This window comes from Amia ocellicauda, chromosome 16 (assembly GCF_036373705.1).
Source record: "Amia ocellicauda isolate fAmiCal2 chromosome 16, fAmiCal2.hap1, whole genome shotgun sequence".
In the NCBI taxonomy this organism is placed as follows: domain Eukaryota; kingdom Metazoa; phylum Chordata; class Actinopteri; order Amiiformes; family Amiidae; genus Amia; species Amia ocellicauda.
This window is the reverse complement of record NC_089865.1, coordinates 12494864-12514610: the sequence shown is the minus strand read 5'-3', so window position 1 is coordinate 12514610 and position 19747 is coordinate 12494864. Positions and strand designations below refer to the sequence as shown.

The 19747-nt window shown below is 37.1% G+C and overlaps 1 protein-coding gene across 1 annotated transcript; it reads right to left on the bottom strand.

Annotated features, from left to right (window-relative positions):
- Positions 1 to 675: 675 nt before the first annotated feature.
- LOC136711830 (integrin alpha-6) lies at positions 676 to 18811 on the bottom strand. Its single transcript, XM_066688348.1, has 26 exons — positions 18576 to 18811; positions 14788 to 14915; positions 13135 to 13211; positions 12738 to 12990; positions 12075 to 12173; positions 10372 to 10576; positions 9407 to 9600; positions 9205 to 9299; positions 8960 to 9087; positions 8780 to 8869; positions 8523 to 8584; positions 8255 to 8424; positions 7926 to 8075; positions 7052 to 7164; positions 6425 to 6578; positions 6248 to 6331; positions 5951 to 6030; positions 5596 to 5673; positions 4802 to 4904; positions 4135 to 4308; positions 3557 to 3664; positions 3298 to 3408; positions 2814 to 2915; positions 2486 to 2614; positions 2085 to 2203; positions 676 to 806 (listed from the first exon to the last, which is right to left on the bottom strand). The coding sequence occupies exons 1-25, from the start codon at positions 18746 to 18748 to the stop codon at positions 2111 to 2113; spliced, it is 3153 nt and encodes a 1050-aa protein (XP_066544445.1). The 5' UTR covers positions 18749 to 18811; the 3' UTR covers positions 676 to 806; positions 2085 to 2110.
- Positions 18812 to 19747: the final 936 nt, after the last annotated feature.

Genomic DNA, 19747 nt, shown 5'->3' with positions numbered 1-19747 from the left:
TTTTAATGTGTTTTTTTATATTAAAAACAATATTAATCTTTGGCCTATAATTACTTGCAAGAACAGTCTGATACACTAAATACCAGATTGTACCACATTTTTTTAAATATATACAAAACATACAAAATGTTTCAGCCTATCCATACAAAACAGATGAACACATGAATGATTAATCAAAAAGCTTAATTTAAGAAGCTGTAAAAGTTTTAGTTTGGTGCTATAGCTGATATGTCCATATCTACAAAAATATGGATGTGCCAACCAATGACATTCACAGCTATTGCTGAGCTGTAACACTAAACTTCATACCATATGGTCATTTCAAAATTATGACAAAAGGTTTATACCCAAATCCCCTAAACAGAAATATTTGTGGTGGCTAAAGAACAGTTTTAAAAATATAACTTAAGCAGTGAAAGTAGATGTGATTTCCATATTTCAACAAGATGTACAGCTGTTAACAGTGGAGTATCCATCAGGGGCATTTGTAAATATCTGTTTGTTTGATGTATGATCTTCTGCATGTGCAAAAAATAAAGAACTTCAGTCGTAAGGAATGTTCTGGAGTTTAGATCCAATATTTGAAATGCACAGGACGCACTGCCATGCTTCGGACTTCAACAACAAAGTCACAGAAAGTCTTAAGAGTAGCTTTCATTTTCATTCCATGTTGTCATCCATTGCTTTTTTTCCAGTGTGTCAAGTTTGGTTTTCCCATCCTTAAACTTATGCTCTTCTTTTCGTATCCTTACAGCGTGGTATTTAGGAACAATGTCAATGTACTTAGAACGTTTGAAAAATCCACACTAAAGAAGAATAACAAAAACAACTTTAAAATGAGTTGAACATTATGGTAAAAAACTCAAAACATTTTAAACAAAATAGTAATGCTTGTCGTAAAGCATTCATACTGATTAAATGCAAGGAGAAAAAAGTCAGTTATATTACTTCAGATACATAGCTTGTAAAAGTGAAGTACACATTAGATTTGTTTTTAAAAAGTAAACATGCTTGATAAAATAAAAATGGAAAGCATTATGCAAAAGAGGAAGTCAGGACGGCAAAGCAGCAACCTGGAGAATCAAGACACGTTTAAAAACACTGGGATAAACAGTTCAGTGTGAGTCTGAAGACCTTGGCAGCCGTGTGTCTTTGGTGCAGAAGAAAGATTAATATGGCACTGAAAAAGCTTGAAGCTGCAGAGATTGAAAAAGACTAGAAATCTACATATACAAATTCTCACCAAATGGTTTTAATTTTCACTTCAGTGTTCAGTCAAGTAATAGGCCTCTACCATTAATACATTCAGAATCAGGATTTTAATGTCAACACGTTGGCTGGTCAGGTCACTCTTTTTGACTTAGTTAATTTTGATGGAAACGTGTAAGTTGATAAACGTAAAATATTCTCTGCTTGAAAAATATACCTTAATATTTTAGCTTGATGTGATAATGCATTATTTTTAGGCATGCACAATGATATCAGCACGACATCGGTATCGGCAGATATGAACATTTCTGCTGATGTGCCTGGCCAATAAGGTGATGTGTTAACTATGCGCACGCCATGACACTACATTTTTATTATGAGCGCCAGCAACAAGCGTCAGCATGTCCTCTGTGTGGAAGTGTTGCGATGTATCTGAAACAGATAAAAAAAAATTGCAATGCTTGTAAAGCACCAGTGATGCGAGGAGGGTTAAAATCACACTCCTTTAACACTACCAATTTAATTATGCATCTTAAGAGCCGTCAACCTGAACACCACGAAGAGTTTCTGAAACTTAGGCAAGAAATAAAGCCACTGGAAAAAATCTGTCAGCAGCCTCTCCTTCAGTCATTTGACAACGCTAAAAAAAGGAGTGTATATATCGGTATCGGCATCGGCAATCGGCCAAAAAGGGTTAAAATAAATATCGGCATATGGAATATCGGCAAAAATCCAATATTGTGCATCCTTAATTATTTTAGAAGCCATTGTTTATGTTAGTTTAATGAATGAAAAATATTTGCAAGAAAACTTTGTCTTTGTTAAGCCCCACACCATGCCAAAGTCTATACCCAAAGGCTCACTGATCTTTATACCTAGTGACTGGAGGCAGAGATGGGCCCTATGCATCAGTCAGTCTTTCTTTGTCAGATGGTTGAACATGGTACTCAGCCTTGTGATATCCAACATCTTTTTTGGACTTGAAGAAACCACACTAGAAGGGAGCAAGGCATTACATCATTTTGATGGACTTCAACACAAAGAATCAGACATAGTACTCGTTAAACAATTAAGTAAATCTGTCCTTACAAGTTAAATCTTAAAAAGGACCAGCTTTACTTGCTAGATCAATTAGCTTCTCAAAAGACAACAAATATTATTTGTGTTATTGAAGAAAACTCCGTCTTTTACATTTGTTGCAAAGATTATCTTGAAAACAAGCAATTTTTTATCAAAATAGCGCTTAATAGCAACGCAAACATTGCTTCTTCATTACCTTCCAAAGCAGGAAGGCAAGCAGCCCCAGCATCAAGATTCCCAAGAGAATTGCAAGTAGGATAATCCACCAAGGAGCTCCACTGTACTGTGCCTGTGCCCGTGCCTCTGGAAACACCGTCAGTCTCACCTATATAGGAACAAAAACAAAAATGTATACAGGCTCTGAAAGGTAAATATCTGACAATACATTGTGACATTTAAATTCAGCTTGGCGAGATGTTATGACGAGTGAAGCAGTAAAACCAGTGCACGTATGTCCTCAACCCAAGACAGACTAAATGAGAAAATAACTATTTGATAAGATTGGAGAGTAGTGATGGTTGTACCTGAGTTTCAAGATTTTTAGACACCGTGTTCTTAGTAGAAACATCATCAAGGCTGAGGGAGGCATTAACAAGAATGTCAAGATAATTCAGCTTTGAGTAACTCTATAGATGGAAGGGAAAGAAAAAAAACAGGTCAATATTATCCCATTGTACATGTAGCACTCAGGTTCGCCTAGAAGAGTGATAATCCTGCTATGCCAAAAGTAAAATGTCTCCCAATGCGGGAAGCTTATCAATATACCAATTTTACAGAGGGGTTACGTCACCTGTAACGTGCTTATGTACACTATGATTCCCATTACATTTTGTTGTGGCTCTAACACATTTAAGATGTATAAAAAACAGTTTCTGCATGTTCTAACAAAACCAGTCAGTCATCAATATATAATTTAAAAGGGAAATTCAAAAGCATTGGGAGAAACTTTTAAAGGGGACAAGATGTAGATCTCTTGAACACCAGAGTCCAGGCAGTGTAATGACTCACCTCCAGGAACGTGCTGTTCCAGAGTCTTGACCTAAGAGTGATATATGCGTTACTGTCTAATCCCTGTAGCGGACATCTCATAGTTACACACTTAGCTCCTTCACCACAAGTCTGCAACGAGAATAATTTATTGTAAGAAGATATAGAAAACTTAGTGTTGCTAGTGAAAATCTTGTACAGTTTTAGGTGCGGCTTTTAATTCAATATATCACTTGACTTTAAATGTACCAACAGTACAAAGAAAGGGAAAAATAATTACCAGAGTCTTATATTTCCTTTCCCTGTCTAGTAGACGGGAGAATGTTCCGTCCTGTGATGTTTTCACTCCATCAGCTTCACGTTTTCTCCTAGAAATGCTGGTAGATTCCTGAAACAAAGAATTGGGTTACAAACGCTATTCAGCATTAACTCTGGTAAAAACACACAACAACCAGTTTCCCCTACATATATTTATATTGCTTCCTAAACAGTGATGTTCAAACATTTTAAAAAGAGCAACAAAGATGACAAAGGGCTATAGCATGCTACATCTGAGAACACTATTCTATTTTGTGTAGGACAATTTGTATATAACACACTAAATATTATTTATAAAGGGAAATACTTCATAAATACAAATAAGCAAGCTCACTTTTTCCAACTTTGTCAAAGATCCTTCAATATGAAGAGCATCAAATGAATTTAGCAGGATGATTTAACGGCACCAAATATCGAGTATACTATGAAAGAAGTACATATCGACACGAAAATTGAAAAGCCTTTAAAGGTCAAAGTTACATCATATTTCCTTTAGTTTTAGATGAGTTTAATTCAAATCAGCAGATTTGAAAAAAATACCTTTAATTTATGGTTATTGATTTCTTCTCTAGGGGTGCAGGACACTTTTTCCAGACCACTGCCATGAACCTTCACCAAGTACAACAACCATTTGTCTTGAGGATTTGCTTTTGGCCACTGAATATTTAGGGCAGCATTGCCAAATGATTTCAGTGGCCTGCCCAAATTGATCACCTTATGAAGGAAGACAAAAGATAGCACAAAAAATATTAACTTATTAACAGAAGGAATGGAATGGAAAATATCTGGGATTCTTAACTTATTTTCAATGTTAATCAGGATCATGATACAGGATGAAGAAATGCACATTTGTCATTCTGGTAAACACGTTGTTCAAAAAAGAAAGGCATCTAGATTAAACAATAGCAGATATCTGGAAATTAACACTTTTTTAACAAATACAATTTTTACAAGTGATAAGTTGATTTCTACTTTTGGAAATCTGGTCACCCTATGCATTCTGCTTCTCAGTTCTGAATTGTTACATAAATCCTATAAAATAAAACTATCAGGATCTATATTAAATCATTATACCATACTTCTAGTGATTGTAAAAACAGGCCTCAGCCTCCAGGAGGTTTACATGGAACCAGAGATTATCCTAAGAGCAGAACAGGACAATAACTGTTGCAAAGTGACAATATTCAATATTAGTAGAAAAACTTACCCTGAATTCAAAATCAATTAAATTGCCAACATCATCTTCTGACACCATGGCACTCTCTCCTTTCACCTGCCCTCCAAAGTAAAGCTGTGAAGGCTTTGCCACACTGCAAATAAAACCGCAACCATTCACAATACTTGCATTGAACTGCTGCCCGAGGACTTACTTAATAAATCTTAGGTGTCTAAGCGCTTTTTCTCACACAACAACTTTTCAGCACGACTGAAAGTTTGAATTTACACGTCTTTTTATGTTGCAGTACTGGGATGACTATGATTAAATTAAAATAGCATTCCAATAATGTTCTTAAATGTCTGTTAGCTATTGACTGAGATTATCTTTGATGTATCTGTTGCATCCAAGTTTCATTTTGAAACTCAAAAGAATAATAATCATCACTACATTATAGCGAGTGTTGTGTTGATGAAACATTTTTTAATGCAGCAACAAGTTGCTGAAAAGAAATTACAGAATGATGTGCAAACTTCTGTATATAAACTATGCTGTTCCAGAGTCTTAAATTGTATATTTAAATAATATCTAAATAGTTTGTCATTTCAGAAAGAGTTTACAAAACAACATTTGTAACAAATGTCAAAGAAGGAATTATTCTGCTTTTCTACTGTTTAAAATAAAAAAATCTACTTATGCAACAACAATCAACTCCACTGTTCAATAAAATATTATTTTAAAATCAACAATTGCTTGAATTAACATCTTTAGAATCCCCACCTCCATAAAAACAGGAATGTTGAAAACAACCAATTTCTATAAGAAAAGCACAGAATTCTGCTCACCCGGACAATGTTAGAAGCAGCTCAATTACCACATTGGCCTTTGCTTTAACTGGAGCCAGACTCTTCTGTTCACTTGTCCTGCAGGATCGAGAGTAGAGAGAGAATTCAGGTGAAGTAGATGTAACTGTGTTTAACATATGCTAATTTCTGGGGGTAACTCTGATGGGGGGTGGGGGGATACAAGTATCAAATGCAAAACAATTTTAGACATTTTCTTTTTCTGTTCTTTTTTTAAGCAAAAAGCAGGACAAAATATTCCTTAATTAACAATTCCTCAGAACCAGCCCTGTAAAGTATGCTCAAAGCCAGAGCATTCCCTACAGTAATTAAATGCAAATAGGAGATGCTTTCTTACGTTTCAAGCATAAGGTCAATCTCAAGTTGTTTTGTCTCCAAAGAAACCCCTGCAGTACTCAATATCAATAAAAATGTAATCTGAAAGAAAAGTTATATATTTTAGATAAATATTTGGAAATGCATTATTTAAATTTTTACATTCAGTGTAAATTTAAATGTATTCAATAATCAAACATGTTCACATAACCGACACTGGGACTTATTATTATTTCTAAAATGTGCCATGTAGTTTGCGTTTAAATTTAGACAAAATAATGATGGAAAAACTGAACCGTAGGAGTTTAACAAAACTTACTTTTGAATCTGTCTTGAATGGATTACCCAGGTCACATTCTGCACGTGATCCATTCAAATTTGCATTACAGAACACATCCTTTTCCTGTGAAAATATAATTCAGCAGTTTTAGAATTGGATAAAAAAATAAAAAGCACAGAAAGCCATTGAGATATAGTGGTTACACATTTCACTCACCGAAAGAGTACGTGCAGAGGAGTAGGTGAGACTATCTGGATACGTTGCCACAAGCCTAGCTTCATGAGCATCATCCCCATTAATGTTAGTCACTGTTATTTCCAGAGCAATGTCTTTCTGGTCACTGAGAGAGATCTCTGGCAGGCCATTCACTCTAAAAGACAAATGGACATTCTTTTCACGCAAAAAAAACAAAAACAAAGCTGTCATGAGCATACAAAATACATGCTTCATAAATGTACCTGAACAGTACATACTCGGATCTACATAGGAATACATCTCACAAAAATTACAAATAAAAAAAAACAGTACTTTGCTATTTTAAACCGTTAGTTTGATTCCACAGCTGCTATTGACGACTATTCAAATAGTCTCCTTTTTTGAGAGGAAGCCAAAGTTAGCCAAGGGAACATTCTAATTTAGCCAATCACAGGCAATAAATAACAAATCCCACCCTCCTGACAATCCTTATTACTGCGATATAGAGAGCCAATCAGCAGTACCGGCTTTAAATTAAAATCAATGTATACTGAATATTAGATTCACTTGTCAATAAGACTATTCAGTCTCATCCCTAACTATTCTGTCTTAACAGTATAATTGCCCTCTTTTTGCACACTTGCTTACATGGGAAGAAGAGAAAACCCTTCTTGGTTGGGCTCTTTATAGCGGAACATGTAGGAGATACTTAAGTTACTCTGGCAGATGTCACTCCCACAACCTTCTTTTACAAATTGTACCTGAAACAGAAAACAAATGGGTGTCATTTATTATTTGCTGTATACTATTTCACTGTCAATTGCAACAAGTTAGAGTTAGTACAGAGCTAGTATGGTACTATCTTGGGATCATCCCCAGCAGCATACTAAGTACCCATTGCAACAAAAAAATAAGTGGAGACTAGCTGATCCCCAGCTTTAGTTTGGTTCCAAGGATTAGGTTCAAGTGAAGTAATTGAAGAGGGCCAGACCTCACCTCAACTAGGAAATCTGAGTAATTGTTTGCAGCATATTATATTTTTTAAGTACATTTTAGTAGTATAGTGAAATTTTTTCTTCAGAATACTTTTCTTGTCATTTTTTTGGTAATTTAAACTCAAGACAATTGTGTTTGAAAATGTATTTATGTCACAAAAATACATAGCTAAAGCTAAACTGCATTTCCCATTGCTAAACACTGAATATGACATTAGTCTAAATTATTAAAAAAAACAAAAAAAACTATGTAATGGCGTACACATGGATGTTTGAACCTGGCATCTCCAACAGCACAGCCCAACATTGATATGCTGTACAAGAGTTGTAGGACCTATCAACACTGAATCACAGCCCAACCCCGGGCATGTTATAATAATATACCATTTTTGGCAATAGCCTAAATACAGCCTATTATTATATATAACTTGATTTGGAAGCCATGAGTTAGATATTCTATTGATTGGCAAGACCACACACAGCTCATAAAGGAAATTACAGTTATTCTATCCACTGTGAAACAATACCTTCGATCCCTTTTGGTTTGACTCGTTTGCATTGAGGACCGGACCCAGCTCTGGTACTCCGTTTCCCAGTTGTCTCTTTCTGCGGCTGGCTGGCTGGATTGCGACCGAAACAGATATGGGAATACTCCGCAGTTTATCCCTGATGTTATCCTAAAATAAAAGGGGAGGGTGGTGGAGAGAAAATATGATTATTGAAAACAAACAAGAGTTTTGAAATGCTACAAAAAAAAATGAACCAAAACAAATCAGAGATCATTGATTTTCAAAGAAATGTCCTTGTCCCTGCATATCAAAATATAGCATAAACAATTATCTTAAATGAACTTTACCATCAGCCTTATTCTTTTGGAAACGCATTGCCGCAGACCCTGCCCTTTCAATTCCAAAGTTCCAGTAGATCGATAGCCTGGATCATCTGCATTTCTATCAGTAAAAATTACTCTTGATTGCATATTCAGTTTCCTCCTCTCCTCTTCAGCATCAAATATGTAGGCAACAGCTATCAGAAAGCAAAACATAATGTTAGGATGTCAGCTTCCATTGACAACTTGCTAATCTTTAAATTATGGGAAAAAATGTATATATGTATATACTCACTCAGTTTAGGGCTGTAGTCTTTTTGATTGGCAGTGTAAAAAAAACATGCTTTTATATCCATGCTAAAAAAATTGAATGAAAATGAATGAGATTCACACTTTACCATAGTTTTGAAGAATGAACAAAAAACAACACTGACCCAAAGAACATGAGCATTATTGTGTCAGAGGGTCTTACAAAAACAGAAAAGGCTCTTTGCCCTTTCTAAAACAATGAGGTGTGCAGAACATTCAGTGCTTTTTAATCATATGTCTTACCATATACTGTCACCGCAGTTTTTATTTGTCAGGTCAATTTTCTTAGGTGTTATTTCTATTTCCTTATTAATGCTTATAACTGGCTTTGTCCTGAAAGACAGGAAAGAAAACATTTTGTTTTGGGGAGACAAAAGAAACGCTTATATATATACACACACAAATATATGTACACACACATACCTGTAAAGCAGTACAGCATCTGATAGTGAGCCAATGGCAATATCAGGATATGAATTTGAATCCAAATCCATATTCCCTGCCAGGGAATAGCCGAATAATTGAACACTGTGGCCTTTTCCACTGAGGGTCTGAAATCAAAATAATAATTGTATTACTGCAGATCAATATTCAGAAATGATAAGATGCCCAAAAACAGGAGATTAAAAGGATGGCATTGGCACAGTCATTATATATTGGCTGCATACCTGTGTTGGATTGGTGATGAACTGTTCTTTAAACCCATGATAAATGAATACCTTTCCTGAACCATCATCATCATAGGGTGCACCAACTGCGAAATCTGTGTGAAAGACAGATTGTCAGAATGCAGACAGTGGCAGTAACAGCTCACAAAGCAGAAGCAGTTAAAGTAATATTTGTAATAAAAGTTACTATAATGTTCCCTACCTTGATACCCATCCTGATTAATATCTCCAATGTTTTCAACTGCCAGCCCAAACATCGAATCTTTGGTTCCATCCAGGCGGATGGGTTTGATTCTGTCCCATTTTCCTTCATTGTTGATGTAAACATAGACTGCTCCACCAATTTCTCCATCTTTGACAAAAAACTGTGGAGCTCCCACAACAATGTCTTGCCATCTAGAGAGGAAAGTTAACCATTACACACACACACACACACACACACACACACACACACACACACACAAACTCAATCAGCACCGTTATGTAATTTATTTATACATTAGCACCCTCCTAACCTATTGCACAGGAAAAGACATGTATATTTTGAGATAACATTAAATATTTCCATATGCCAAAAGGCAGTTTTCCACTTTCCCAGTTCTGTCCTCCATACACTATTGTTTCAGTCTCACAGGCTCATTTTCTGAAAACCCCATTCTGAACAGCAAAAGTTACAACTTTTGAATCCTTTTCCTTTTCCTCAAGAGGAAGATGTTACTCTGTCTTTACTGTCTTAAACTATGCCACGTTTCAGTTCAGTCTCCTTAAGTCAGTGAGGTGACGCTTACGCAAGATTTTTTTTCCTTTTCTTACCAACTGATGTTTTTTAATGGGTTCTGGACTGATAGCCACAGTACAGCACAGACAATTAACATGCAGCCACACCATGACTTTCCTTTGCACATCATACACTGTGACTCTGTAATTAGGTATGCCACGATGGACTCTGACTGATTGTCTTAGGGACATAAACCTCCCAACATCTTACTGAACAGATTACATGAATGTCTGAATTGTTTTCCAGCACATCTGAAGGAGTCTTAGCTATAACCTAATTAAAATAATCTCAGTGGAACAGGACACCCATCGGCCAGAACACGGCGTTAACAAAGTTGCACTTAAATTGTATCACATTTTTATTTATTATTTAAGCACTGTTCAACATACCCATCTGCATTGAGGTCAATCACAGCTACATCATAGCCAAAGGATGACGCCAGCCCTTCTCCTTCAATAATGTACTCTGGAGAAAGCATTTTGGGCAGTGTCTTCAGCAGCATAACAGCTCCACTGTGGTTGGCTCTTGGTGCTCCAGCCACGATTGTTAGATGATCCTTCTTGGTAATGCTCTTCCCAGAGTCCAGGGAGAACCCTGAAACAACAAAACCAAGGAATCACACACCATGCTCAACCTGTAACTATGCCCTTTTTCCTCCAGATGAGATGTACATACTCCCAGGAAATTCAGAGGGGTACATGGAGGAGGATGCCACAGAGTAGCAGAAAGAGGCAACGACAGCACAACCGACATGATTGTGAGTCTAGCACAAGCAACATCAGTGCCACGGCTGCAGGAGGAGCGGAAGGCAATGGGGAGCCAGGGCAGGGAGGGAGAACGAAAACGATATGATAATTCAGTGTATGTTCTGTAGAACTCTAATACACTTTACAGAGTGTGTGTTCTGAAGCACTCCGAGTTTAAATGCAGTGCTGGAATAAAGCTGAGGGGACACCATTCTACATGTCGTTACAATAATGGAAAATACAAATGTACAAAAACGTTGTGGGACACTGTCAGGGAGACTCTCCTTATCGATTTTTTCAGGGTGAATATATGTATTTGTACTTATAAGAGGCCAGTCAATAACTATTAAAAGGTCTCATGATTTTAATGTGACAAGGTGAATTGTTGTGGAATTAGTTTAACCTGTGTCAATATTGTCACTAATCGTGTATTTTGAGATATTTTAATTATGTTGAACTGACACTAATTGGACAAATTGTATTTTTTATGTATTAGGCTATTAACTACTGCCATTTTATCACCAATCATTTTAAACAGCAATGACACATTTATGTTGCATTTTTATCAATGGAAAGTAAACTAGATTACTTATACTATAAAATGTATTTTAAGTTCCTACTGTTTATGTTTAAGTTGTTATATATCCTAGGACAGGAGTTCCCAATCCGGGTCCAGGAGGACCCCCTACCCTGCAGTTTTTTGTTCCAATTGAGCTCTCGATTATGTAATTGAACCGTAATTGAAGTAACAAGCTGCTTAGATTTGACTTTTTAAATTGTGTAATAAAATAGTTGGTTCTTTAATAGGTTATTTAAACAATTCTATACTTAACTTAAAACCTCCACGGTTTAAAATACTTAAAAGGCTGTGATTTAGGAAATTATTAGTTAAATTAAAGGGTCAATTAAGTAATTGAGAGGTCAGTTGGAACAGAAATCAGCAGAGTAGGGGGTCCTCCTGGGTCCAAGGAGAACACATGGTCCCGTGTAGTGATGGTACTGCAGTAAACATGGATTAGACACATTTAAAGTTCTTCCTACTTACAGTTAGGTTCATTAACATGTTTATTTGCTTAATATTAATTATTATAATATAGCCTAAGAATAAATTAAGTTCCTTCTGAAGATAAAATATCCCCAAAAAATAAATGCAATGGTGACATGGAAATGACTGTAATTTTGCAAGTTTTTTGTATAAACTGATCACATTTTTTTGTTTAAATCAGTCAGTGTTGAACCATACTGGGAAAAACATCACATAGCACATGTCCACATTGTAAATGGTCAAAGATGTTCAAACTCTATCCTCTACAGTGATTGACATCTATTCTTTTCACACAACCTACCTATGTAACTGCTATCTGGCACTTCTTGTTGTTTTGGACCTTCATAAGGAGCCTTTTCATCAAAGTCAAGTGTGCTGTTTAGCTCTGCTCGTACAATCCCTGGAGAGGTGGAGGTGATGTTCATGGTGAAACGTTTGTTGGAGGAAACATCATGTCATTAAATAAAGACAGGTAACAGTAATGAGAAACCCAAAGCTTAAAACTTAATGCATGGGGAGGAGGGTGGAAATCAGATACATTGATGATGGTGACCGTTAACTAACTAATTGCTTTACTAGAGAATCCAAAAAAGTGTGAAAGGCTTAGAGATCTGAGAATTTTAAAAGTCAAATTAAAATGGAGCAAGCATCCCAGGCATGAAGAATGCTTGTGTCTAAAGGAACTGTAATTCTGTTCTCAACCTGCAGAGGTCAGCAGAATTTAGATATATATGGAATAGCAGAAACTGTTCAGCCACTACATAAGGGAGCTAATCATTTACGTTCAGGTTTAAAGAATGCTTTAATAACCATGTATACATATTTTCATTTCCGAATGTCATGCATATTGTATTGGAATAAAATGCACTTTTTAGAATCTCAAATGATTCAAAGGGAAGCTGTGAGAAAGCAATTCTCAATTTGTCTCAAGAACAGGTGTAGTATTTCAGTATTGCACTCCTACCTCTCCAGTTGTAGGCACCTGGTGCTCCAAATATGATATAAGGGAAATCCTTTGCGTAGGTCACTGACAAGCCCACTTGGCATGATCCAAGGCCCTCATGGCCACGTGTTCTGCTTTTACAGAATTGCCAACGACCGCCGTCTTCATCAGGGTCCTCAATCTTGAGATTTTGGCTCAGTACGTAGCAGCGGCCATTGATGTCACGTGATTCCGTGCTCCCAGAGTGCCATGTCTGGTAGCGATGGGCACATGTCTACAAACAACACACAGTCCAAACACATCAGCTTCCACCCCCATTAAAACACAGATTGTGACAAGTTAAATATGCCTCATATATAGACATATTTAACTTGATAAAATAAGGCGTTTTCAGTCTGCGACTCTGTACTTCACTTACAACAATCTTCCCTCCTGGTCCCTGACTTTGTACAGTCACCCCCATCCACTGGTTCTCCTTGCCGTCATTTATATCAGCTAAAAGGATGATACGAATAGAAGAAAGCAGTTAAAACTATTTAAACTAAATTAATTTTAAATTAATCCTCACAGTAATCAGTGCAATGTAGAATGCTGTCATTTCAGATATGGCACCATATATACATGGTTGTAAAATATTCTTCAGGAAGAACTCAGTTATGCATAATTATTAATTAAACCAATTGCTCCTTTTTTACAATATCACACCAATAGTAATTAGTCACAAGGAAATCTAAAAATACAAAGTAAACAGAGGACAACATTTTTTGTTATAAGGATATGTTCAGGAGTTCCAAAAAAAAACCAACAGATGTATGTAGTAAAAAGTAAATAAGCCTGACCTGGCCAGACCTAGCCCAAACATGAGATTGAGGTTGGGAAGGACAGTTTAAAACTCCAGGCATGCACTAAACAGGACATTAATGGGAACTGATATGTTTTTAAAGGAGGGTATATATGCATGTGGGTACAGGCAGCACTGTGGAGTAGTGGTTAGGGCTCTGGACTCATGTGGGTTCAAATGCCGGGTGGGGCATTGCTGTTGTACTCTTGAGCAAGGTACTTCACTTAGATTGCTCCAGTAAAATGCCCCGCTGTAGAAATGGGTACAAATGTATGTCGCCCTGGATAAGAAAGTGTCTGCTAAATGACAAATAATGTACTGGGATGCAGGTAGAAATGGAAGATTTCCAAGGCAATGCATATTCCAATTAAGAAACGTTCATTATCCCACCCAGTTGACCTCTCAAAAAGAACCAAAAAGCAATCTAAAATCAAGAGGGCTTTTTTGTCTTTTTTTTTTAAATGCCGAAAATAATGACTAAGCACCTTAGTGATCTTGCAACAATGTGGCAAAAGGTGTTGTGGTCAGAAAACTTTTAAATGCCAAGCGTTATATATAGTACATCTACCAGCCAACACCATCCCTACAGTCAAGCATGGTGGTGGCAGCATCATGATATAGGGATGCTTCTTCTCAGCAGGGATTGGAAAGCTCATTAGGATTGAATGAAATATGGATGGAGCAAACTACAGACAAATACTACAGGAAAACCTGTATCAGTCTGCTAAAGACATAACTGATGATTTAGCTACACTGGAGTGGCTGAAGAATTAGAAAGTGAATGTCCGTGAGTGGCACAGTCGAATCCAATCTTTGGAAAGACTTGGAAACTGCTATATGTAAGCCATCCTCAAGCAACTTGAAAGCGCTTGAACAAATCTCCCAAGAAGAATGGCAAAAATTGCATCAAGCTGGTGTGAAAAGTTGGTAGACTTATCCAAAAATACTTAAATGCTGACAAAGGGGCACCAAATATTGAGTTTTGAGGGGCATCAAGTATTTCATTTTTTCTATTTAGTTTTTGCTAACATTTACTGTAACTTATATTAAAAGTCTTTAGTCTTCAAAAATGTGTATGCATCATATTGTAACTTCACGAATTGGGACACAGTAGGAAGTATCTGAATACTTTCGGAAAGCACTGTATGACTAGTTAAAATTGTGTCTTATCAGACATGAACAATTACACATTTCTCTATGGTTCCACTAAAAGACATGTGAAATGCTTACCTTCATTGTCAAAATCGACACGCTTACAGTCTTCTGACAGTGCTGTAAACTCACAGCTGTAGAGTCCTCCTGTTATATTGGCTTTCTGATTCTTTAAGGCTTTGGCACGAGGAGCTCCAACTAGCAATCTGAAAATACAAAACACAGAAACAATGAGAGCAACAACCAATTACATTCTACTTAAATAAATCACATAGCCCCCCCCCCCCACAGCCCCCAGCAAGATGATTGTCTAGGTCAATCAATCTAAACCATTAAAAATGGTCATCACAAATCAGGCATGAAACATGGTCAGTGATTTTACTATTTTTATTGGGATTACAAAATATATACTCAGTAATCAAGGCTTTGAGTTTCGGCTACCTAGCACTGTTCCATCTAAGAATTGAACTTTGAAGAAAAAGACAGAAATAAAGGTGTACACAGAATCTTTATGAGCTCATCATTGCCAAAATTCAAATCAGAATATATGGTGGTAGCAGAGTCAATAACTGGGATTCTGTCACATCATATGTATTCTGGACATTCAGTTCTAGTTCTAGGCCCACCTTTGTTTTGTTTCCTTCCTATGGGGAACTTTGTTGGCCTCCCTTCCCAAGTTCTACACGACCCTTGATTACTTCACAATATAGAGCACTAAGGATCTATTCAATATCAATACATTCTATGGTGATTTAATTAATTAAAAAATGGAGTACCAGTTTGCGCACCCTTTCTTACATCTCCTAAGCACATTTATAGTTCCTTAAAATCTCCAAAGATCTCAACCAAGCAGCATATTGAGAAATGCCAGTCCTATCATTAATACACTCGAAACACTGGTCTTCATAGCTGTCTAGTCTAGATTCAAACAGACATTCACATTTGAAGCAGACAGACCATAATATATAATTACACCTAAGAAATTCTGCACTCTTGGTTTGGGTAAACAATTTCAGCTCATTTCAATTTTCTCCAAAGATAGGTCACGCTCATGCAAGCAAGTCCAGGCCAAAATCAATTCTAACATTAAATACCAGATTAAGCATATCTTAGAAACAACCAAATATATACAATTTTCCACTCAAGATAAATTTGAAATGCATGTGTTTCCCAAATTCTCTTCAGTTTTGCATTTAATGTTATATTCACACAATCACTATAGCACACTTTGCTACTGTTTTACTGCTATACAGTTTTGATTTGATACCAAATTTTAGACAACCTTGTTTCTTCTTTTAAGTTTCCTTACCTGAAAATACCCTGTAGTGAATGGGTCTCAGATGCATACTGCAGAATCTCTGGCAATGTCTCCATAAGCCACATGTTGTGTTTTAAATTAGACTGGCGATATAAACTCTGATCTCAGCCCTCCTCTGGCAGTGCTACCTGACCTGTTTAATACTGTTTAATAGTATTAATCGGTTTGAAAAGCAGAGGAAGAAACTTTTATACTGCATGTTGGTGGCTACCGAAGGTTAAGTACTCTAGGCGAGCATTAACTGCAGATCACAGATGGTGATTCTGAGAATAGCTCGGGCAAAGTTACATTTTTAGATGCATAAATAGAGCAGAATGTCCACTTTAGACAGAAGAAGACAAATCTACAAAAATATACCCCATTGCAACTGTTTAAAAAAGTATAAATGGTTCCTATCATTACTCTCCCAATCTGCATCTATTTTGCAACCTCCTTCAGTAAAATTAACTGAAAAAGAACCACAAATTCAGTGACACTACCAGGGGGAAGACAGGCTTTGAAATAAGACTCAAGGGGAAAGCAACAATTATAATGCCAATAGTCTTTTTTCCAGCAAAAGAGAGTTTAATACAGAAAGCTTGGTTTTCACATCCTACCAGAGGACTTTACCAGTTGCATGCATGGCAACATTAATCAAAGTAATTAAAAAGTAATTGTACCACACAGAATGTGACTATTGTTAAAGGAAACTATCAATACCTTGCAGATCTCATGCAAAGCTGTTATTCACTTGTCCTGCTAGGCTTATGCAGGTTCTGTAAGCCACTAACATGCTACAGCTAGCAGCCTCTGGCTTCAACCCAACTCCTCCACGTTAAATATTCTCTCTCCCCAAGACGGGCCCTGGCATGCTGCGTGCGCACAGTTCCCCTCCTTCGCTCACAGCCACCTGAAAAGTACAGACCTGCAAGGCATGTTTGTTTGAGGCCTGGCTAGTGCTCTCCAACAGCGTATGCCTGACTTGCTGTAGGGTGTGTCTAAGGATATGATTCACGGGTTACACAGAGCCAACACCCACTGTAAATGTGTAACAAGTTTCCTATCTGGAAGCTGAAAAATATAGTCAAATTCTTAATTCCTATACCGTGCATAACATTCTCAAAATATGTTCACCCATTTTTTATTACTGAATACTTTCTTTATAGCTGATATAGATACAACAGGGCATTGATCATCAAAGGCCTTTGTAAAGAAGGTTGCACCACATTTTCTGGAACCAATGTGTGCTGTGGGAAGCAGCAGCAGAATAATGTACTGACCTGTATACTAAAGCACATGCTTGTACTCGGGAATGGTTTTAGGCTGGTTCAGAGGGTTATGTGAACTGGTCAGAAATAACTTCCATTCCATTTACAATCAGAACATTTTAATTATTTGGTTTAAAATAAGAATGAAATCGAATGCAATTTGAATACAAAACGTTTCCCCAGTGCTTTGTTTCATAGGTTGTGAATGTTAAATCACAGGGGAGCTTTTCTGTAAGCATTTAGTGAACCAATGGTACTTATTCATTTATAACTGATATGTGCAGGACATCTACCATTCTATGCTACTCTGAAGCTCTGTTAAGCATTTCACAGCATTAATAATATTAACGATATTTACAAATGATGACCAAAGTGGGTCTACAATTTTACAGCCAATGCACAAATGCGATCCAAACCAAGCACCACCATAAAGAAGAATCCTCTTCTTGTTTCTTCTATTGAGCAAATTATATTTTGGATTTTATGACGCATCCAAACTTCAGTCATCACAATCTACTGTAACCTATCATTATCTGATTTATGGACGGCATATTTAGGAAAATCTTGCCACACATCGGTCTCCCAATTGTTTTGACTATTTGGGCTAAAAACTGTAAATCCAATGAAAAAACGTGCAAGATGTCTGCAATAAAATCCCCACATTTAAAGTCATCGTCTCATGGCTTTGTTAACTGTGATTCCATTAAACAACTTGTCTGTAAATGAATGATCACTGATGTCGGCACGGTGGTGGATATTCGCGGTATGTTACTGTTTTTCACAACTTATTCACAGGTAAACCAGAGGCTGTGAAACAAATCACAATTGGTCTTGCTTCAATTCAATTTGGTTTGAAGACGCCAGCTATTGTGGTTGGGGAGATGCAGCTCTTTTCATGCAAGTATTGACCGTCAAATTGACTTTACTTGACGTTCAAGTGGACCTGTGGGAAATATACCTGAAAATAGGGAGCACACAATAAACGGTCCTCAGAGAAAATATATTCCATGCGTTAGAAAAGTCTTCAAGATTTCAAAGCCTGTGTATAAATGTATCTTTTAAAGCTGGGTATTTCCTAGGCAGTGGTCAACATTGCATCGTTTACCCCAGGGATCTGTGCAAAGAACCTGCTGCCTCCGAACAAGTGACAACCTGCCCAGGTAAGCCATAGTTTACATACTCCCAAAAAAAGATTTGAACAGTTATACAGAGCTCACTATTGTAAAATAAATCAACGAAAGACACATACAAGATGCCAAAAAAATCCATACTATAATTTATATAACATATACCAAACTTACAGTCTTTTATCGGTGGGCTGCAGCTGCCTATGCATGGCGAGGGAGAAGCCGAACAAGCTCCCGCGCTCTCCGTTTCTTCTCAGGACGTTCTGTGTATCAAGGTTGAAAGCCGAAATAGATGTCCATTGGAGAAGACAAATGAGCCCCCCTTGGAGAAAAAGCCACTTGGCCATTGCGTGGTGTATCAAGGCTGTCCAACTGCTCTGTCTGCCCGGTTTCCCTGAATCTGCAGGGGTTTAGGGTTTTAACCAGGTAACGCACAGCGCCGCGCCCCTCACGCCCTTATGCGTCATAGTGTACCTAACAGTGTTCACAGAAATGCAGTGTCCTGGCCTTACCTGCCACAGTCATAACCACCTTTATGTACTCACACACAGGATCTGAAATGGGGATTAATACACTGACGGCACTGTAGCATCTGAAACTAACAGATCTACTAATCATATCTAAACAAATATCAAAACTTGAATTGTCTTTTCTCTTTCACTCTTGCTCCTATACAAACTGTACACAAACAGCTGACACAGTTTACTGTACAGTGTATGAATGCAGCTGTTTAAGGCGCCTTGCTTTTTTGGGATATATGCATGGACCCAAAAAAGGCAGTTTTGCTTGGCATATGAATGCACTGTTACTTTGTACTCAGGAAAACATGGTTACAGAAAAGCAGGCATCTTTAAATTCCCCCTCTAGGCCTGAAATGTCACATAGTAATCACTACCAGACACATCAGGGAAGCATGTCCACGCCTAGAAATGTTGATTAAGTTTGCCTTGACATGTAGCTTAGCTGCCTCAGGTGTGGCTGAAACAGCAGCACTGCAGGTACAGGCTGTAAACAGGACCTGTACTTCCCAGTTGAGTTGCTCATATCTGACTAGTTTTTAATCTGTTACCTTTTACTTTATAAACAGACAAACAAAAAAGCACTTTGTATGTTTATGACAGATAATTCTGTTGAGGCAAGAGAATATATGCTTGGAGTATTTCAGAAGTAGTGATACAGAAAATACAAATACATCCTGAAAATGAAAGGTTATGGATAAATGGTTATGCATCTTCATAATCTTTAAGGGAGAATGGGAATGAGTTGTTGATTGTAGCTAAGTGTGATTAAGTAAGGAGTACAATATTTCTAAATTTCATTTTCAGAAAACGTCAGCAGGGTTTTAC